This window comes from Anoplopoma fimbria, chromosome 6 (genome assembly GCF_027596085.1).
Source record: "Anoplopoma fimbria isolate UVic2021 breed Golden Eagle Sablefish chromosome 6, Afim_UVic_2022, whole genome shotgun sequence".
Classification (NCBI taxonomy): Eukaryota; Metazoa; Chordata; class Actinopteri; order Perciformes; family Anoplopomatidae; genus Anoplopoma; species Anoplopoma fimbria.
Genome location: NC_072454.1, coordinates 24675809 through 24693129, shown reverse-complemented (window position 1 = coordinate 24693129; position 17321 = coordinate 24675809). Strand labels below are relative to the sequence as shown.

At 40.1% G+C, this 17321-nt stretch overlaps 2 protein-coding genes across 2 annotated transcripts in view; one reads left to right on the top strand and one right to left on the bottom strand.

Annotated features, from left to right (window-relative positions):
* LOC129092199 (inositol polyphosphate-5-phosphatase A) overlaps nucleotides 1-7933 on the top strand; it is a 138970-nt gene extending 131037 nt beyond the window's left edge. Inside the window, exons 13-16 of the mRNA XM_054600038.1 lie at nucleotides 2506-2617; nucleotides 5152-5220; nucleotides 7197-7284; nucleotides 7576-7933. Of these exons, the coding sequence (XP_054456013.1) occupies nucleotides 2506-2617; nucleotides 5152-5220; nucleotides 7197-7277 (262 nt within the window). The 3' untranslated portion in view covers nucleotides 7278-7284; nucleotides 7576-7933. The remainder of the gene's footprint in view (nucleotides 1-2505; nucleotides 2618-5151; nucleotides 5221-7196; nucleotides 7285-7575) is intronic.
* Nucleotides 7934-12327: 4394 nt separating this feature from the next.
* nkx6.2 (NK6 homeobox 2) lies at nucleotides 12328-16987 on the bottom strand. Its single transcript, XM_054600673.1, has 4 exons — nucleotides 16577-16987; nucleotides 15977-16008; nucleotides 13079-13251; nucleotides 12328-12576 (listed from the first exon to the last, which is right to left on the bottom strand). Exons 1-4 carry the CDS (start codon nucleotides 16972-16974, stop codon nucleotides 12328-12330), a joined length of 852 nt encoding a protein of 283 aa, XP_054456648.1. The 5' UTR covers nucleotides 16975-16987.
* Between the last annotated feature and the right edge of the window lie 334 nt (nucleotides 16988-17321).

The window sequence follows — 17321 nt, the reverse complement described above, 5'->3', positions numbered from 1 at the left end:
TCTGCCTCCTCGTCTATCTCTGTTTCACTCATCCTATTCTTCGTGCCCTCTTTTATCCCGGGGATCACTCCTTTAGCCCTTTAGATTAGCATACCAAAAACCCCCATGCATTTCCCCCATGGTTTAAGTGCTATTAATGCTAATTGGAGGCAGGGAACTTCTCTAAGTAGCTCTCAGCAGGTCTGTTTGTACACCTGGTGGGGGGGCTCTTTGCGTGTGTGCGTTTGTGTGTGTGTGTGTGTGTGTGTGTGTGTGTGTGTGTGTGTGTGTGTGTGTGTGTGCGTGTGAGTGTGTGTGAGGGTACCTCATGCCCCTGCCTTAACCCCATACACACAGGCCACCACACACTGTTATCACAGTTTTAAGAAATGTCATTGTACAGCAGAATATCAGCCTAAATGTACGGTCACAACTGTACTTACTGAACAGATACATAGGTTTTATAGTTTTTTATCACATCAGTAGGACAGCGCTCATTGATCAACAGAAAAACAACAGCTGTAAAAGAGCCATTGGTAACTAAAATGACTCATTTTCATTTATTGTCCCTTGCCTGAAGTTGAAAAGACACCCAAATAGGTAAAAAATTAAATCCATAAACCTGCATTAGCAGTTATGCACGACAAGACAAGGCAGACAAAAGATGGCAGCAGACAAGACCACCAGTATCCTGATCAAATTGCCAGTGACAGAATTTTTTTATTAAAATGAATTGTTTTTGGCACCTGACTAACCGATGGGGCCTAGAATGTGATGCTTCAGAGTACAGAAGGGTGACATGGTGACGGTTAAACAAAGGTCCCCAAAGTTTCATGCAAACTGGGGATGTTGCGGTTCACGGTCTTTAAATTAACCCCTGGGCCACTCGGGCCCTAAACCCTTTATCATTCCCTGTTAAATTTAAACATTAAAGTCTATCCGCATTGTTGGAATTATGACATTTGTTTGTTGATAATTTGTCGCAAATTAGGAGTCATGCACTCTATGCATCTTATTTATTTTATTTTTTTCCATCTTATTTTCACTGCATTAATTCTTTTAAAACTTGACTTAATTGTATGCATCCTAATGTGTTTACTGTTTTAAATCTTTTTTACTTTTATTATTATTTATTATTTAATTATTAGTGCTTGACGGGATTTGTACATGTTGTTCTGAGAGCCTTCATTGCCCCTCACTTGATGTTTGGTTTTTTTGGGTCAGTTTTCTGGCCCGACACAGATGAGACCTGTAGTGAATTAACACGCCATCTAGGACAAATGAAAGAGGTATTTCTGTGTAATGGAGACCCGTAGTGAATTTATATCTGGTGGGAAATTAAAAAAAGGTTCTGTGTTTGCTTTACCAAATATTGATTGTGCACAAGATGTCACATTTTGGAAGTTTGATAAGTTTCAAACTACCACCACCGAAGTTTATTTTTATTCATGTTCAATCAATGTCTATCATCTTCTTTTGTAAACCACTTGCTACACAAGTAAAGTTCATTATTATTAGCATTAGACCACCTATAGTCATGTGGGTTAGCTGTGAGCACATAGAGAAGTTTTATTCTACTAGTATTTATAGACCAGCAGCTGTAGTGATTGGAATGCACACATATCCATACAAAGCAAATGCATTCTGCACAAAGCACAAAGTCAAATTAAGCTATTGGAGCTTGGCAAGAGTGATGAATCGAGAGGCCCCGATGTGTGTGTGTGTGTGTGTGTGTTTATTTAATCATTAGGACATCGCCACACTCGGAGAAGAGCCGCTCTCGCCGCGTTATGCTACGGTTAACGTTGCGCGTGGCACTGAAGGAGCAAATTGGATCGGCATTACAGTACGTAAGCCGCGGGCCTTACATCCTGATGAGCGCCCGCAAACAAAATTGGATTGGTGGCGTGTAAATCTGAGGCACTTTGATGAGCCCGAAGCTGCTGATTGAATCCTCCGACAATGCAAATCTGTGGCTCCCGGCGCGCTTTAAACCATGCCATCGCTCCCTGCTGTTCACAGATACAATCTCTCACGGCCGTTTGCCGCCGCGCCTAATCCGTTTTTGATGACCGTGTAGGGATGGAGCGACACATATGGGCAACTGAATCTCCTCTGGCCCGCTCCGAATAAATCGCTCTTTCTTTCTTCTTTCTTTTTTCTTCTTTCTTTTTCCCTCTATCTCTCTCGCTCACAACCTGTACAGTTGGCAGAGAGAGATTGCTTTTGATTGAGCCACCCATGTGTGTTGATACAAGAGATGACTCAGATGATTGGTCATACTTATGGAGCTGCTGTTCTCTCTGGGAAAAATACATTTTGATGTCTGAGATAAAAGCAGATTACGTGACGTCTCATATTTATCGCTCCTCGTACAAGTCACATTTATTGCCTTCCTTATTGACCTTCCTCTCTCGTCTTGTTCCTCCTGCAGCACTTTACTAGAAAATAAAGTAATAACTTGGATAACAAACGTGTATGAATGACTACAAACTGTTAACTTATTGTGTTTTTTTGCCTCTTCAGTTATCCGTACAGTGAAGACAGCAGTCAGGGGAAGCAGTACATGAACACCAGATGCCCGGCCTGGTGCGACCGAATCCTCTTGTCTCCCTCCGCCAGAGACCTGGTCTTAAAGGTGAGCACAAACCTGCCGCTTTTGACCCAACTCCTGGGTTTTTGGTGGCTTCTAAAAGTCTGATTCCTTCATATTTGAACCTACGTGTCGCCCCTCCTCATCGTTTTTTCTTTATTTCTACAACTCAATCGTCTTTGATCCACATCACCCCTCCCCGCTCCCTCTGCCGCCTCACAGATGGAAGGATGAGGTGACTGTGAATATTAATTTGGAGCGCTAAGCCACGGGTCCACCCTGACAGTACATATATGATTATTAAGAGATCCGCCAGTTGGCTCTGCAAAGTTTTCCCACATTTTATTGTCACCAGTTTTACATAAAACATAAGAACGGAAGCTCCTGTGTCCGCCATTTATTTCTTATAATCCTAAATATTGGAAATAAGCCTTTGAGTGCAGCAGTGTAATGTGAATTCTTCTTAACTGACCAAAGCCACACCAGAACTCTGACCACTGAATCACAGTTGTGAAAAACAAAGACTGTAAAAACACATCCAGCTTATTCTGCCCACTTAATGTGTCAGAATTATGTAAAAAGGTGATTCTCACACACACACACACACACACACAGCTGGGCCGTTGTTTGCTTTTCCTCCCTCTCGAGCGTCGGCTAATTGCTTGTAATGCAGCGACAGAATGGAACAGTTAGTGTGTTTCGCAGATTGGCCGATGATTCACTGAGCACACACACACATAAACACATGCACACACACACTCTCTCTGGCTCTGAGCTCCGCAGATTGTCGAGACATAGCCCCCGTAAACAGCCCGACGTTGTGGGCGTCATCTATCATGGCACGGTCGGTTAACTCGCCATCATGTTATTTTCTGCTTGCCGAGCCCTAACACGCCAAAGGTTGCCCGCTGGCTGTGCGGCGCGGCACCAGCTCCGGGAGCGCCGGTAATGAATGTTTAGCCGAGCGAGCGCTCCCTCTCTGCCTGGAGGGGCCCCCTGGGTAATTTGTTTATCTGTCTAAAGATTACGCAGCCCTGGAAAAAAAAAAATCCACAATTTTATGCTGCCTTTGTGAATTATCAAGTGTGCGTTTGATGAATGTATTCGCGGCTTTTGGGAGGCAGTGTCTGTGGCGTGGGGGGGCCGGGTGGGAAAGGTAGAGTGAGGTGGAGGCGCACGGTGTGCTGACCCGGCTCCACCGCCGGATTGGTCTGAAGTTAATTTGGGTTTCGCTTTATGGTTCATTCTCGAGCTCTCTGTCTCTTTCTTCTGCAGCTCACCGAGTCACAACCGGTGTGTGTGTGTGTGTGTGTGTGTGTGTGTGTGTGTGTGTGTGTGTGTGTGTGTGTGTGTGTGTGTGTGTGTGTGTGTGTGTGTGTGTGTGTGTGTGTGTGTGTGTGTGTGTGTGTGTGTGTGTGTGTGTGTGTGTGTGTGTGTGTGTGTGTGCTGTTTAAAAAGTCTTTAGTTCAACCAGACAAGTGTGATTTATACTCCAGCCTACAGATCCATGTGCGAGCGGGGCAGCGGCGTCTTCTGTGTGCAGGGAGTGATATTGAAACACGATTCCCTCAGATAGGCACTTAGATTACAGCGAGGGGACTATTTGGTCCAGAGGCAAATGTCCACTTTGTAGATTACTCCTGCTTTTCATTTCCCCCCCTCACCGCGCCGTGCACAAACTGCTCCTAAAGGTGCATTCAGCTCAATGCGTACTTGTGTTCTTCATAAATCAGCCGCCGCTGCTCTACTCTGTGAGAACTTTGGTGCGTTTGTGATGTTTCCTGAGTTATTCATGAATGATAAACCCATCAATAAAGTTCCCTTAAACAATCGTAGAACCTAATTGAAACAAATTCGCTTCCTGTTGGTCACTTGCCTGTAAATTGAATTTTTTGTACTAATGGCTGTCCCTTACAATTCTCTGAACTAAGTGTCTGAGTACATAATAAACCCTTAATTACTTAGCAGTAGTAACTGCTGCTCATTTTAAATGAGTCCCCCATCTCTTTGTCCTACTTTAAGTCAGAATGAATATATATTAACCATAAATTGTGTGCAAATGGAAGTTTAACTGCACAGAGCGACATAATGACATAGTGACATAATTAAGATTTTATTGGCACCATAACAAATTATCATTGTACTGGCAGATTTTTGCAACTTCATTTTAATGTCCAAATTGTGCACCATCACACACACAAAACAGAAAAGAAAAAGATAAAGCCATGAGCCACTGTTGGTGATATGGACATTGTGCAACTCTACGTGACCTTTATTTTGAAATCAGCAATATAATCCCGCTAATTGCGCTTAATGAAGCCAGTGCATCGATTTCTCGCCCATGAAAGTGTCATAAAACATGACAGGCATAATGAAATGATTGTACAGTGTAAACACCAACGCCTTGCTGCTGACTCTGCATCCTGTGTGTGTGTGTGTGTGTGTGTGTGTGTGTGTGTGTGTGTGTGTGTGTGTTTCCTGCAGAGCGGTGTGCAGCCTTCATTGCATGTAACGAATAAATCCACGTGGTCCAGCTTGTTTTCATCTCTCAACATGTTTTTGATTTTGTGTGTCTACAGCCTGAAAACGAGGAGAAGTCTATAGTGTATGATAACATCGGGCCCAACGTCTGCATGGGGGACCACAAGGTAACAACACCAACAACAACATCCTCACTGTGCTGTGATCAAACTATTCATTGTCATCTGATTCTGTGAGTTGGATTCCTAGAAATGGAAAAGGACGGACTTCTCTCAACACATATAGTGGGGAATCAGCTGTTTGTGTCACATACTGTTTATTTGTAGCAACTGTATGAGGCTGGTAATGTTAGTTAAGGATGCACCCTCGTTGGTTTTATTTAACTTAAGTATTGGATTTGGCTCACAAGTATCTCATTATTTAAAGTCTAAGCCCCAATTTTTCATTAGTTCAAGTTTAGTTTCCAGCAAAAGAAGAACTCAGATTTTCTACTTAAGTAGAAGTGGAAATACTCTTTTGCAAGTACAACTCCTACATTTGAAATGTTAGTTGGGTAAAAGTATAGAAGTATTATCAGCAGAATGTACCTAGAGTGTAAGAAGTGAAAGTGCCCATTTTGCAGAATGGTTCCTTTTATAGTGTTACAGTAGAATATTCTCTTTTATCACTAAAAAACATGTGAAAGAGCATTTTAATGTTGTAGTTTGTCAACATGGAGCCAATTTTAGATACTCTGTATACTACTTGATAAATAATTAGTATCGTACAGCATCATAACATAGAAGCAGAACATGTGTCTTCATGTCAAAAGTCACTGGTAACTACAGATGTCAGATAAATGTAGTTGAGTAAAGACTATATTGTAGTATTATATAAAAGCACAATATCCTAAATGTAAGGGTGTAGAAATAGGAAGTGGCATTAAATGAAAATACCCAAGTGAAGTGCAAATATGTCGCAATTGTACTAAAGCAAAACACTCAAGTAAATGTACTTAGTTACATTACACCACTTGTTTCAGATAGAGTGCTGCAGGAATGAGTCCTAAAACCAGACACTAGTCAGCAATGGGGTTTATGTTCTGTAGGTCTGTGGTTAACACAAGCTGAGGAGATTTTAATGTGTTATTATCCCTCTGCTGAATTTAGAAACTCAAAGCGTCGTATAAAAAGGCGGTTGCTAACAAGTGGCTAAATGAGACTACAAAACGTCATCACGCCGACAGTCTGTCTTTAGCTCAGTGGTGGTGATGTGAAGTCATGTGACCCTGTTTGTCTATAGCCTCACGTTAGCTTGTAACTTCTGCCAATTTCAGTCACGCTTCAAAAATCCAACAAGTGGTTCTCAGTTGTGAAATGTATCTCGTTGAACACAAAGTACCATAAACTGGTGTTTGTTTGAGTTTATTTCTGCAATAATCATAGACCCAAGGGACAAATCCTGTTGTCGGGGAACCAGTGTGATGCCTACTTCCTGGTTGGCCTTCAAAACTACATCATCCCTGCAGCGTTCTATAGTGTTCAGTTTCAGAGGCTCAACCAGATGGAAAGGAAGAACATTTGTAACATCATTCTTGTGATCAACAATTAAAAAAGAAATACATTTGTAGAATACAAACGTACAATCTTGCAGCTAAATTTCACCCACCAGCATTCAGCCCTTAATTTAACGGGGCATATTTAAGGCACAACCTAAAGAAGTGGAAGAGCAGTCAGCCCAGAGAGCTTTATTTTTTTCCAAAGCTGACTGTATAGAAAGTGTTTAACACCGTCGCTCCAGTCTCCTCCGTGTCAGAGAGGCGCCTCGAGTCAGGCCTTTCATCAATACCGAGTGCGACACAGACGGTAGTGTGTGTGTGTGAGGTGACCTGAGGCTTCAGCGGCCCTCACCTCCCGACCACACACTACCGCTAAAAACACAGCCGGCTATGTTTAAAAAAAATGTCCAATGTCGTTAGCGAGAAGGCCCAAAAATGCACCGCACTGGTATGTGAGTTTAACCTGCGTGACATGGGTGCTCAGAGAGAGGAGAGGGAAGGAGCTCCGTCTTGTCCCACAGAGCATTAACTAAGTCCTGTTTCTCTTTTTTAACCCTGTTTCTGTCTCTGTCTCTCTCTCTCTCTCTCTCTCTCTCCCCCCCCCAGCCTGTCTTCCTGTCCTTCCGAATAACAGCGGGGGCAGGTAAACCTAATGCAAATAAGCACAAGTGTTGTGTGGTGCAGTGATGTCGTGGTAAATATTACATTTTTTTTCTTTATTATAATTCTGCCCATTGTTGCCGTTGTTTACTTTGATTTGCTTGATTTTATCATGACTTTGCAAAAAGGTTCTCTAAATGCAAAGCTAAGACATCATGAAATGATTAAAATGCTTCAGTCATTTTAAGACATTTACTTACAAACTTACTGCATCTTGTGCTTTAATAAAAATAATTAATAAAAGTTTGCATCAGGTCATATTTCTGATTGAAATGGCTACTTGGTATTTATGAATAAAAGAAATTCAACTTTTTCCTTTCAACAGGGAAGTGTTGCCAAAGGGGGGAGAAGATATTCCGTGAAGCGCCTCTGTGAGAGACAGGACACCAACACACACACATGCATGCACACACACATACACACACACACGCACACACTTTGCACAAGCGTACACTGAAGAACCAAGACAAAGTTTTTCGGCAGTGCTGACCAGTTGCAGTTGTCCTGACACCTCATCCGTAAGAAAACCTCCGGCCGTTTTCTCTCTCCATAAAACACTTGTTGAGATGTGGACGAGCACCCGAGGGCCCCGGCTCCAGACAAGACACACATCGCTGACCTCACTGTTGCCATGCAACCCCATTCCCCAGAAAAGAAGAAGAAAGAAAGAAAGAAAGAAAGAGCGAAAGGAGGAGAATAAAAAGGACAGACGGACTCTTTTCCATGCCACAGCCTCATTGCCAAAACTCTAATTGAAATCAGTCCTACTACATACTTTTAGACACCGTACTTGCCATTTTTAAGGTATGCCTCTGTGTATAGAAGCTACTTTCCACACAGTGTGTAAGGTGTTTTAAGAAAAGAAAAGTGCAATGCAAAAAAAAAAGAAAAAAGTTGTATATCTATATCATTAGGTTTATTTGTACATCGGACAGTATAACATAGAGTTGTTGATGGTTTTAGTGCTGTTTTCTGACCAAACTACATGGTCCTTGTCGGAACAGACAGAACACCTTCTGTTTATTCCAACAATTTTATATATATATATATATATATATATATATATATATATATATATATATATATATATATATATATATATGTGTATATATATATATGTGTGTGTATAAAATACATTTTTGTTTGGTTTTTGTTGTTGTGTGCACAACACACTGCCATGCCTGACACATGGGTTGCGTCTCGTTTTATATACTGTACTTTTTAAAAAGAGATAATTTATGATTCTTACCAAAATGTTTATGCTGAAGTTGCGTGCGGACGGAGTGACTGTTTGGGTGTTCCTGCAGCCACAGTGACCTTTGAATCAGTCAGCGGGGAGAGGAGAGGAGCTGTTCGGTGATTTATTGCCTATCCAAGAATGTTTTAAGCAGTGCCATAGACCATGCAAGTATATAAGATAATGTTCCATATATATATATATATATATATATATATATATATATATATATATATATATATATATATATATGTATAGCACTCACGTTATGTCATTATTATTCTTACTCTTAACTTATTTCTATAATATTATGGTTCTGAATGTGATATTTTTAGATAGGCTTGGGTATCCTTAAAATGTTAACTGTTTTTATTTTGTTGATTTTTGTTACTGCATTATGGTGCCAAGTATCCTACACAGAAATGAAGTGTATAAGAGTTATAAAATAAGTCAGATGGTTAAGGTGATGCTGTAAACAAAAAAAATAATAATGGAGAGAAACTCTAAATGCGTGGAGGAAAAGAGCAGCAAGACTTTCTCTGTTTTGTAGCCTTCAGCAGCCTTCATTGCGAAACAAGTTGAGCATTAAAGAGGCGATTTCTTTTTTTTATTGATTTTATTTACTACACTACACATTTCAGACTGTGTGAAGCCGTCAGAGTGATCCTCCGTGATGTTTTTTATTTCTTTGCATTTAAATCACCGCAAGTGGAAATTATTTTGTGCCTGCCGCAGAACTCCTGTTGTCCTGTGTGATTTGGTTTATAGGCAAAGTTTTATTTATTTGATTTTGTTTTGTAAAATACTTGCTTGTTTTTGTTCCTCCTGCTCATTGTGATAATACTGTAGGAGCACAAGCAGCAGTGCTTTTCTCCTTTTGTTTTTCTTCACTCCATTTTATTAAAAAGCAGATAGAGATTTTATTCTACCCTCCGGTCCTCTGCTGTAGGTGATGCAGTTCTCAAGCAATAAAAAACCATTAGCTCAACGACTGGTTGTCCTCATTACCTCCTTTTTACTACAAAATAAGAGCTCTTTGTCAATTAGCCTTCCACTCATCAGTGTATCATCAGTGTATTATCAGTTTATTATCAGTTTATTATCAGTGTATTATCAGTTTATTATCATGGAGTGATCCCAACAGGAGGTCAGGATTACACATTTCCTCAGCTTTAATTGGCTTAAAATGGGCCTTCAACGAAAAAATGATATTCCTGGAGGATTAGAGTTGGTGATGTCCACTGTACTCGGGATATTGTTATGTTTTATTGGCTCATATTTCCGTACCTAACTATGTGTTTTACTCTGTTAAGAAAAACACTACCACTACCCGGACTAATGAGCAATGTTCCAGCATATCAACGGGCCTTTTATTCCATTACAAGAGAAGCGAGGGACATTATAATAAAAGTAAATCATACAAATTATATTTTAAATGGTTTTGCAATTTAAGTTGATAATGTAAATATAAATAGACGGTTTTGAGCTTTTTTTTTGATACTAAACCTTCAAGAAAATGTAACTATTAAGAATTCGAACCAATTTGAACCTCCTAACTATCAAAAATATTTTATATATATAATGGATACAATTATATTAAATATGTATTATTTATATAGATATTCAAACCAAAATAATAAATAATACTTTTGTACAATAAAGCCATCATTACGTCTGTGCTGATGGAATATTAGTAAAGGGATAAGAAAAGGGACATTGAAAATATATCTACTAATAATACTTAATATTTCTTTATCTTTCTTCATTTGTAGCCTCAGGTGTTCACTTCATACATCGAGTCTTATCAGATCTTCATAAATAGGATTTGATTGTATGACTGCTCGTTCCTGATAGGCTGATATATATATGTGGAAAACAGATGTAGTACCACCTGAGAGACAGAGGGGGCGCTCGTCTGTAAAGGTCTACACATAACCCTTTACACAAAACATTATGAACATTATAATTTACTGAAGCTGATTAATTATGACCTCAGCCATACGGGTCATCTTTGCTCTGCATCAAAAGAGCTCATTAATCCTGAGATGACTGCAAAATACAAACATCCATTGTTAAAAGAGAGCAGACCGACTGACTGAGGCCATCTTCTGTAAAAGAAATGATCAACAGTAATGATAATAGTTTGTAGTTATAATAATAATAATAATTGTCTAGCATATTTAGTCCATTATGTTCCTTATTAGAACAATTGTAATAAAAGTTGAACCTGTAGACAAATTCTTTTTTAAATTATAATAAACAATGACTGTTTTATGAAAAATACGCTCATTCAACAAAATGTATCCTGACATTATTATTATAATTATTATTGTTAATATTATTATTTGTATTATTTGCATTGTTATATTATTAAGAGTTCCTTGTATTATCCAGACTTTTCTAAAACTTAAATAATTTAAAGTTAAATCGGCATGAATCCTCTCAAAGCATCATTGTTGCCAATAATGAAATTCAGTTATTGATAGTCATGAATTTATCTTTAATTTATATTAAGCCCATACATTAAAACAAAATAGTAAAACAAAAAAATGCTTGTTAAATAATTTATTCATAATACAAAGTGTTTTTTTTTCTTCCAATATCCTTCAATAATACTCTCTTTAATTCAACATAAACGAAGGTCCAGTTGTCTCTGTGTGATGAGGCAAAGCATGAAACTTCCACTAAAATGAAATACAAAAAAAAAACAAAAGTGTGCATTTCGATGTCGTTAAAACAAGCTGATTATTTACAGCCTTTAGGTCTATACATGTGTGTGTGTGGGTGCTGAATCCAAAGCCTGGAGAGAAAGAAGCGACGTTATTTTGCAGGAAAGAACAAAAATAGAACTAAACAAGAAGCAGCAGGTTTATCTGAGAGGATATAAGCGCGTCCGGGCTGCCAGGTCATAACTTATTCAGTAAAAAATATATACAATCTCATCTTTAGGCTGCAGCACACATTCATCTCAAACCAACACATCTCTACTCTGGATACCCTGTTAGACTGAGCTTTAGAAGCACACCTCCACCTGAAACACACCTCATGGGACCCGGATCAGAGCTGGCTTCTAATCAATCAGTTCTATTCAAAATGCTTCAAACCTCCACGAAACAAACCATGTTGAACGCTTCCTTTTAACACTAAATGTTGTTTTTTTCTTCACATAAAACTATTATGAGTAAACCAATTAACAAGAGCATTCAAATGCAGAATGCATGGCCTCACTGGTCACAAATGAGAGGTGAATAATGTAACAAGTGTCGTGAAATCAACTGCACAAGTGACGCAAAGCTGAGTTACTTGTGCAATAAAAGTCTATTAAGCCCAACCCTGATCCGTCTGTGTGTGTGTGTGTGTGTGTGTGTGTGTGTGTGTGTGTGTGTGTGTGTGTGTGTGTGTGTGTGTGTGTTTATAATATCTTGTTTACATTTACACATGTTGTTAAAACTCCAGTTATGCGTAAAAACTGATTTGCGTCGCCAAAAACAATAATTTTCTCCTGTCCCAACATATGTGTGTCCTTTCAACTCGTCATCATCAGTCTCCTTGAGGTCCATGTGGTGACAGGAGTCATATCTCCGTGTCTGCAGTGTCTGTGGGTCGGGTTTGGATGCCTCTCTGCTCGTGTTTTGGCGTCTTTTTCGTGCGTAATTGGGCACATTGGGGTTTTTACGCATCGTTTTGCTCTGCCTGAGCAATAAAGCACCTCCAGTCAGACGCATGTTCTCAGTGTCAGGTGGAAAAGGGGGTCAGAACAGAACACGACAAGTCTCTGTTGGACCCATTTATCTTCCTCTTCCTCCTCCTCATCCTCCTCCTCCTCCTCCTCCTCCTCCCTCACAAGGTGTCCGAGCTGTTACTGCAGGGGCTGATCAGCGCCAGGTTGGTGGCCTTGTGCTTTTTCAACAGTCTCGTAATTTTCTCGTCGTCGGAATTCGGGTCCAGAGGTTTGTTGTACTCGTCGTCGTCCTCGTTGTCCGAGCTCTCCTTCATCTTCTCCGTCTCAGAGTCGTGCTTCTTCTTGGCCGTGGCCATTTCTGCAGCGTGCCTCTTCCTCCATTTGGTCCTCCTGTTCTGAAACCAGACCTGAGGAGGAGGAGGAGGAGGAGAGGAGGAGGAGGAGAGGAGGAGGAGGAGGAGGGAGGAGAGGAGAGGAGGAGGAGGAGGAGAGGAGGAGAGGAGGAGGGAGGAGGGAGGAGGAGAGGAGGAGGAGGAGGAGGAGGAGGGAGGAGGAGGAGGAGAGGAGGAGAGGAGGAGGAGAGGAGGAGGAGGAGGAGAGGAGGAGGAAGAGGAGAGTGAGAGATGCTCAACAGGTCCACAAATGAACAAGTAATCACAAAGCTCCATTAAAAGAATCAGGTGTAAACGCACTTAATTAAAAACAATTTAAATGACTAATAACAGCATTAATTAAACACAATAATAATAATAATCAATAATAATTGATGACACCTGACTTTTACTCTTCGCATGCTCAGCAAAAAAAAAACAGATTGCAGAAAAAGGTGAAAGTTCACCAAATAAAATGTTTCATATTTGCAAAATGGCAAAGCAAGTTTTATTTGTGTTTTTGTTAGTTTGTTGTTACCTTGACTTGGCTCTCGGTCATCCCTAGAGAGTAAGCCAGCCGGGCTCTCTCTGGGCCGGCCAGGTATTTAGTCTGCTCGAAGGTTTTCTCCAGTGCAAAGATCTGCTGTCCTGAAAAGGTCGGTCTGGAGTGTTTCTTCTTTCCGTCCTTGTCCAACATCATGTTAGCCTGACCTGGAAGAAGAACACAGCAGGAGTTACTGTTATGTACACAGTGGAGCTTTAAACAATTCTATTTGTTTTAATTGGATGCTCTTATAATTAATATAAAGAGTTACATGGTGAGTTTACTGACAAAACCATCTACGATTGCACCCTATATTATAGCTTTAATAGTATTATATATTTGTCAATGTTTTACAAAGTATCTCATTAGAATGAAATGTTCTATCCAGAACCTCCAGTGTCAAAAGTAGCCTGCTTTTATGCATGTATCTCTCTTTGTACAGCTATAATTTAATTGCTGCAGTAGTCTTATTATATGAATCATTTATGTCATATACATTGAATGTGTTGTATCTCTGTTATGCTGCTCATTCTGTACACATGACATCTATTGCATTCTGTCCATCCTGGAGAAGGATCCCTCCTCTGTCGTTCTCCCAGAGGTTTCTTCCTTTTTTCTCCCTGTTAAAGGGGTTTTTAGGGGAGTTTTTCCTGTGAATGTGAGGGAAGGACAGAGGATGTGAGGGTGTAAGGACAGAGGATGTGAGGGTCTAAGGACAGAGGATGTGAGGGTGTAAGGACAGAGGATGTGAGGGTGTAAGGACAGAGGATGTGAGGGTGTAAGGACAGAGGATGTGAGGGTGTAAGGACAGAGGATGTGAGGGTCTAAGGACAGAGGATGTGGGTGTAAGGACAGAGGATGTAAGGACAGAGGATGTGAGGGTGTAAGGACAGAGGATGTGAGGGTGTAAGGACAGAGGATGTGAGGGTGTAAGGACAGAGGATGTGAGGGTGTAAGGACAGAGGATGTGAGGGTCTAAGGACAGAGGATGTGAGGGTCTAAGGACAGAGGATGTGACATGTGTACAGATTGTAAAGCCCTCTGAGGCAAAGTTGTAATTTGTGATTCTGGGCTCTACAAAATAAACTGAATTGAATTGAATAATATTCATTATAATAGATTTAGATAATGTGATGACAACATGTGTATTCTTTTGTTTGTGTGTCTGCTTTGTGTTGTGGACGGAATGATGCCTAAAGACAGAAACACCGTGATTTTATTTACTCTGAATTTATACAATTCAAAAACTAGCTCCAAACAGCCACTCAGAACGGGACTTAATTAAGTTGTTTTTTCTTCACATAAAACTATTATGAGTAAACCAATTAACAAGAGCATTCAAATGTCTCCTTCAGAGCAGAATGCATGGCCTCACTGGTCACAGATGAGAGGTGAATAATGTAACAAGTGTCGTGAAATCAACTGCACAAGTGACGCAAAGCTGAGTTACTTGTGCAATAAAAGTGTGTGTGTGTGTGTGTGTGTGTGTGTGTGTGTGTGTGTGTGTGTGTGTGTGTTTATAATATCTTGTTTACATTTACACATGTTGTTAAAACTCCAGTTATGCTTAAAAACTGATTTGCGTCGCCAAAACAATTTTCTCCTGTCCCAACATATGTGTGTCCTTTCAACTGGCATGTGTGTGTGTGTGTGTGTGTGTGTGTGTGTGTGTGTGTGTGTGTGTGTGTGTGTTTTATTTACTCTGAATTTATACAATTAAAAACTAGCTCCAAAACTTCATTGCAGCTCACTGCTCCTCCAGGATGGGTTAAATGCAGAGACATAATTTCCCCATTGTGGGACTAATAAAGCCTTAATTATAATTATTAATTATTATTATTATTATTATGAAATGAGCTCCAAACAGCCAGTCAGACTTAATTACACTTTTAAACTTACGATGAGAGCATTTCAGACCACTTCTTTTACTTGTAGATGTTTTTTTTATGAATTTTAATTTACTTGTAACTGTTTTTTATCATTTTAATTTCTGTCTATATGTTGTGAGTGTAATTTTGTGAGTGTACATATGTTATTTGTTGCTGCCTCTTGGCCAGAATCTCAATGGGACTTTCCTGGTTAAATAAAGGTCAAATAAAATAAAAAATTACCAGGACATGGGAGCCTCGGGTCCCTCCATGGATGGGTTAAATGCAGAGACATAATTTCCCCATTATGGGACTAATAAAGCCTTAATTATTATTAATTATTATTATTATTATTATGAAATGAGCTCCAAACAGCCAGTCAGACTTAATTACACTTTTAAACTTACGATGAGAGCATTTCAGACCACTTCTTTTACTTGTAACTGTTTTTTATCATTTTAATTTCTGTCTATATGTTGTGAGTGTAATTTTGTGAGTGTACATATGTTATTTGTTGCTGCCTCTTGGCCAGGACTCCCTCGAAAAAGAGGTTTTTAATCTCAATGGGACTTTCCTGGTTAAATAAAGGTCAAATAAAATAAAAAATTACCAGGACATGGGAGCCTCGGGTCCCTCCAGGATGGGTTAAATGCAGAGACATAATTTCCCCATTGTGGGACTAATAAAGCCTTAATTATTATTATTATTATTATTATTATTATTATTTTAAAAATGAGCTCCAAACAGCCAGTCAGACTTAATTACACTTTTAAACTTAAATAGATGAGAGCATTTCAGACCACTTCTTTTACTTGTAGATGTTTTTTTTGTATGAATTTTAATTTACTTGTAAGTGTACTGTTTTTTCTTGGCCATCATTTTAATTTCTGTCTATATGTTGTGAGTGTAATTTTGTGAGTGTACATATGTTATTTGTTGCTGCCTCTTGGCCAGGACAGGAGGTTTTTAATCTCAATGGGACTTTCCTGGTTAAATAAAATGGTCAAATAAAATAAAAAATTACCAGGACATGGGAGCCTCGGGTCCCTCCATGGATGGGTTAAATGCAGAGACATAATTTCCCCATTGTGGGACTAATAAAGCCTTAATTATTAATTAATTATTATTATTATTATGAAATGAGCTCCAAACAGCCAGTCAGACTTAATTACACTTTTAAACTTACGATGAGAGCATTTCAGACCACTTCTTTTACTTGTAACTGTTTTTTATCATTTTAATTTCTGTCTATATGTTGTGAGTGTAATTTTGTGAGTGTACATATGTTATTTGTTGCTGCCTCTTGGCCAGGACAGGAGGTTTTTAATCTCAATGGGACTTTCCTGGTTAAATAAAGGTCAAATAGAATGGGATGGGTTAAATGCAGAGACATAATTTCCCCATTGTGGGACTAATAAAGCCTTAATTATTATTATTAATTATTATTATTATTATGAAATGAGCTCCAAACAGCCAGTCAGACTTAATTACCAGGAGCCTCGGGTCCCTCCATGACATGGGAGCCTCGGGTCCCTCCATGAAAACAGGTTTTTTTTTCCCCATTGACTAATAAATCACTTAATTATTATTAATTATTATTATTATTATTATGAAATGAGCTGGAGACCCCTGCATCACTCCGGGCCAGAAGATGGGAGCCCTCCCCGGCAGCTCGGCCAGAGGCTTCGGGTACCTGGACATGGCCGGACCGAAGTACACCCCGGCTGCGGTGGTGGTCAGGCCGGTGGTCAGGCCGTTTATCCGGGGGAACCCAGACAGCAGCTGCCCGGCAGAGGTGATGGGTCTCCCCAGGATGTCGCTTATTCCATGCGGGGTTCCTGCGGCCATGTGGGAGTTGAGGCAGGAGAACTGTGGTGCCTTAAAGCCGGCCGGGTTCTGCTGCAGAGAGTAGGGGAACAGGGACGTCTTCATCTCCGTCATGTTGTGCAGCGCGGCCAGAGGGGTGCTGCCCAGGACGAACGCACTCTGCCGGTTAGCCTCCATCTGAGCCACCGCTAACATTTGTGGACATGAACCACCAAAAACTGGAGTGAAAAGAGTGAATAAAGGAGCACTGGTGGTATTCAGGAACCAGGCCACTTAAAACTATCCCGGATTAGGAAGAAGCAGACTCTTTAAAACTTGACAAAAGTGACAAAAAACTCCCACAAAACGTCCGTGTGTTCGATTCTGTCATTGGCTGCATGCGTCCGTCCTCTGGTGATGGTTTTAGTGGTTTTGATGGGAACCATTAAAGGGTCGACTTGTCTTTCCATAAATTGAGTCGCTCTATTCTGGGACTGAAGCGGGACAGGCTGATAACAGCGCAGCCACCTGGACGCTCGCTGCTCCCATTGGCTGAGAGGGGA

Coding starts and splice junctions, on each gene's coding strand:
- nkx6.2 (XM_054600673.1), bottom strand. CDS start 16,974: ATGTTAGCGGTGGCTCAGATGGAGGCTAACCGGCAGAGTGCGTTCGTC. Junction 13,252..15,976: donor CCCGAGGCTCCCATGTCCTG/GTAATTTTTTAT, acceptor TTCTTCTTCCAG/GTCAGGCTAACATGATGTTG. Junction 12,577..13,078: donor TGACCGAGAGCCAAGTCAAG/GTAACAACAAAC, acceptor CCTCCTCCTCAG/GTCTGGTTTCAGAACAGGAG.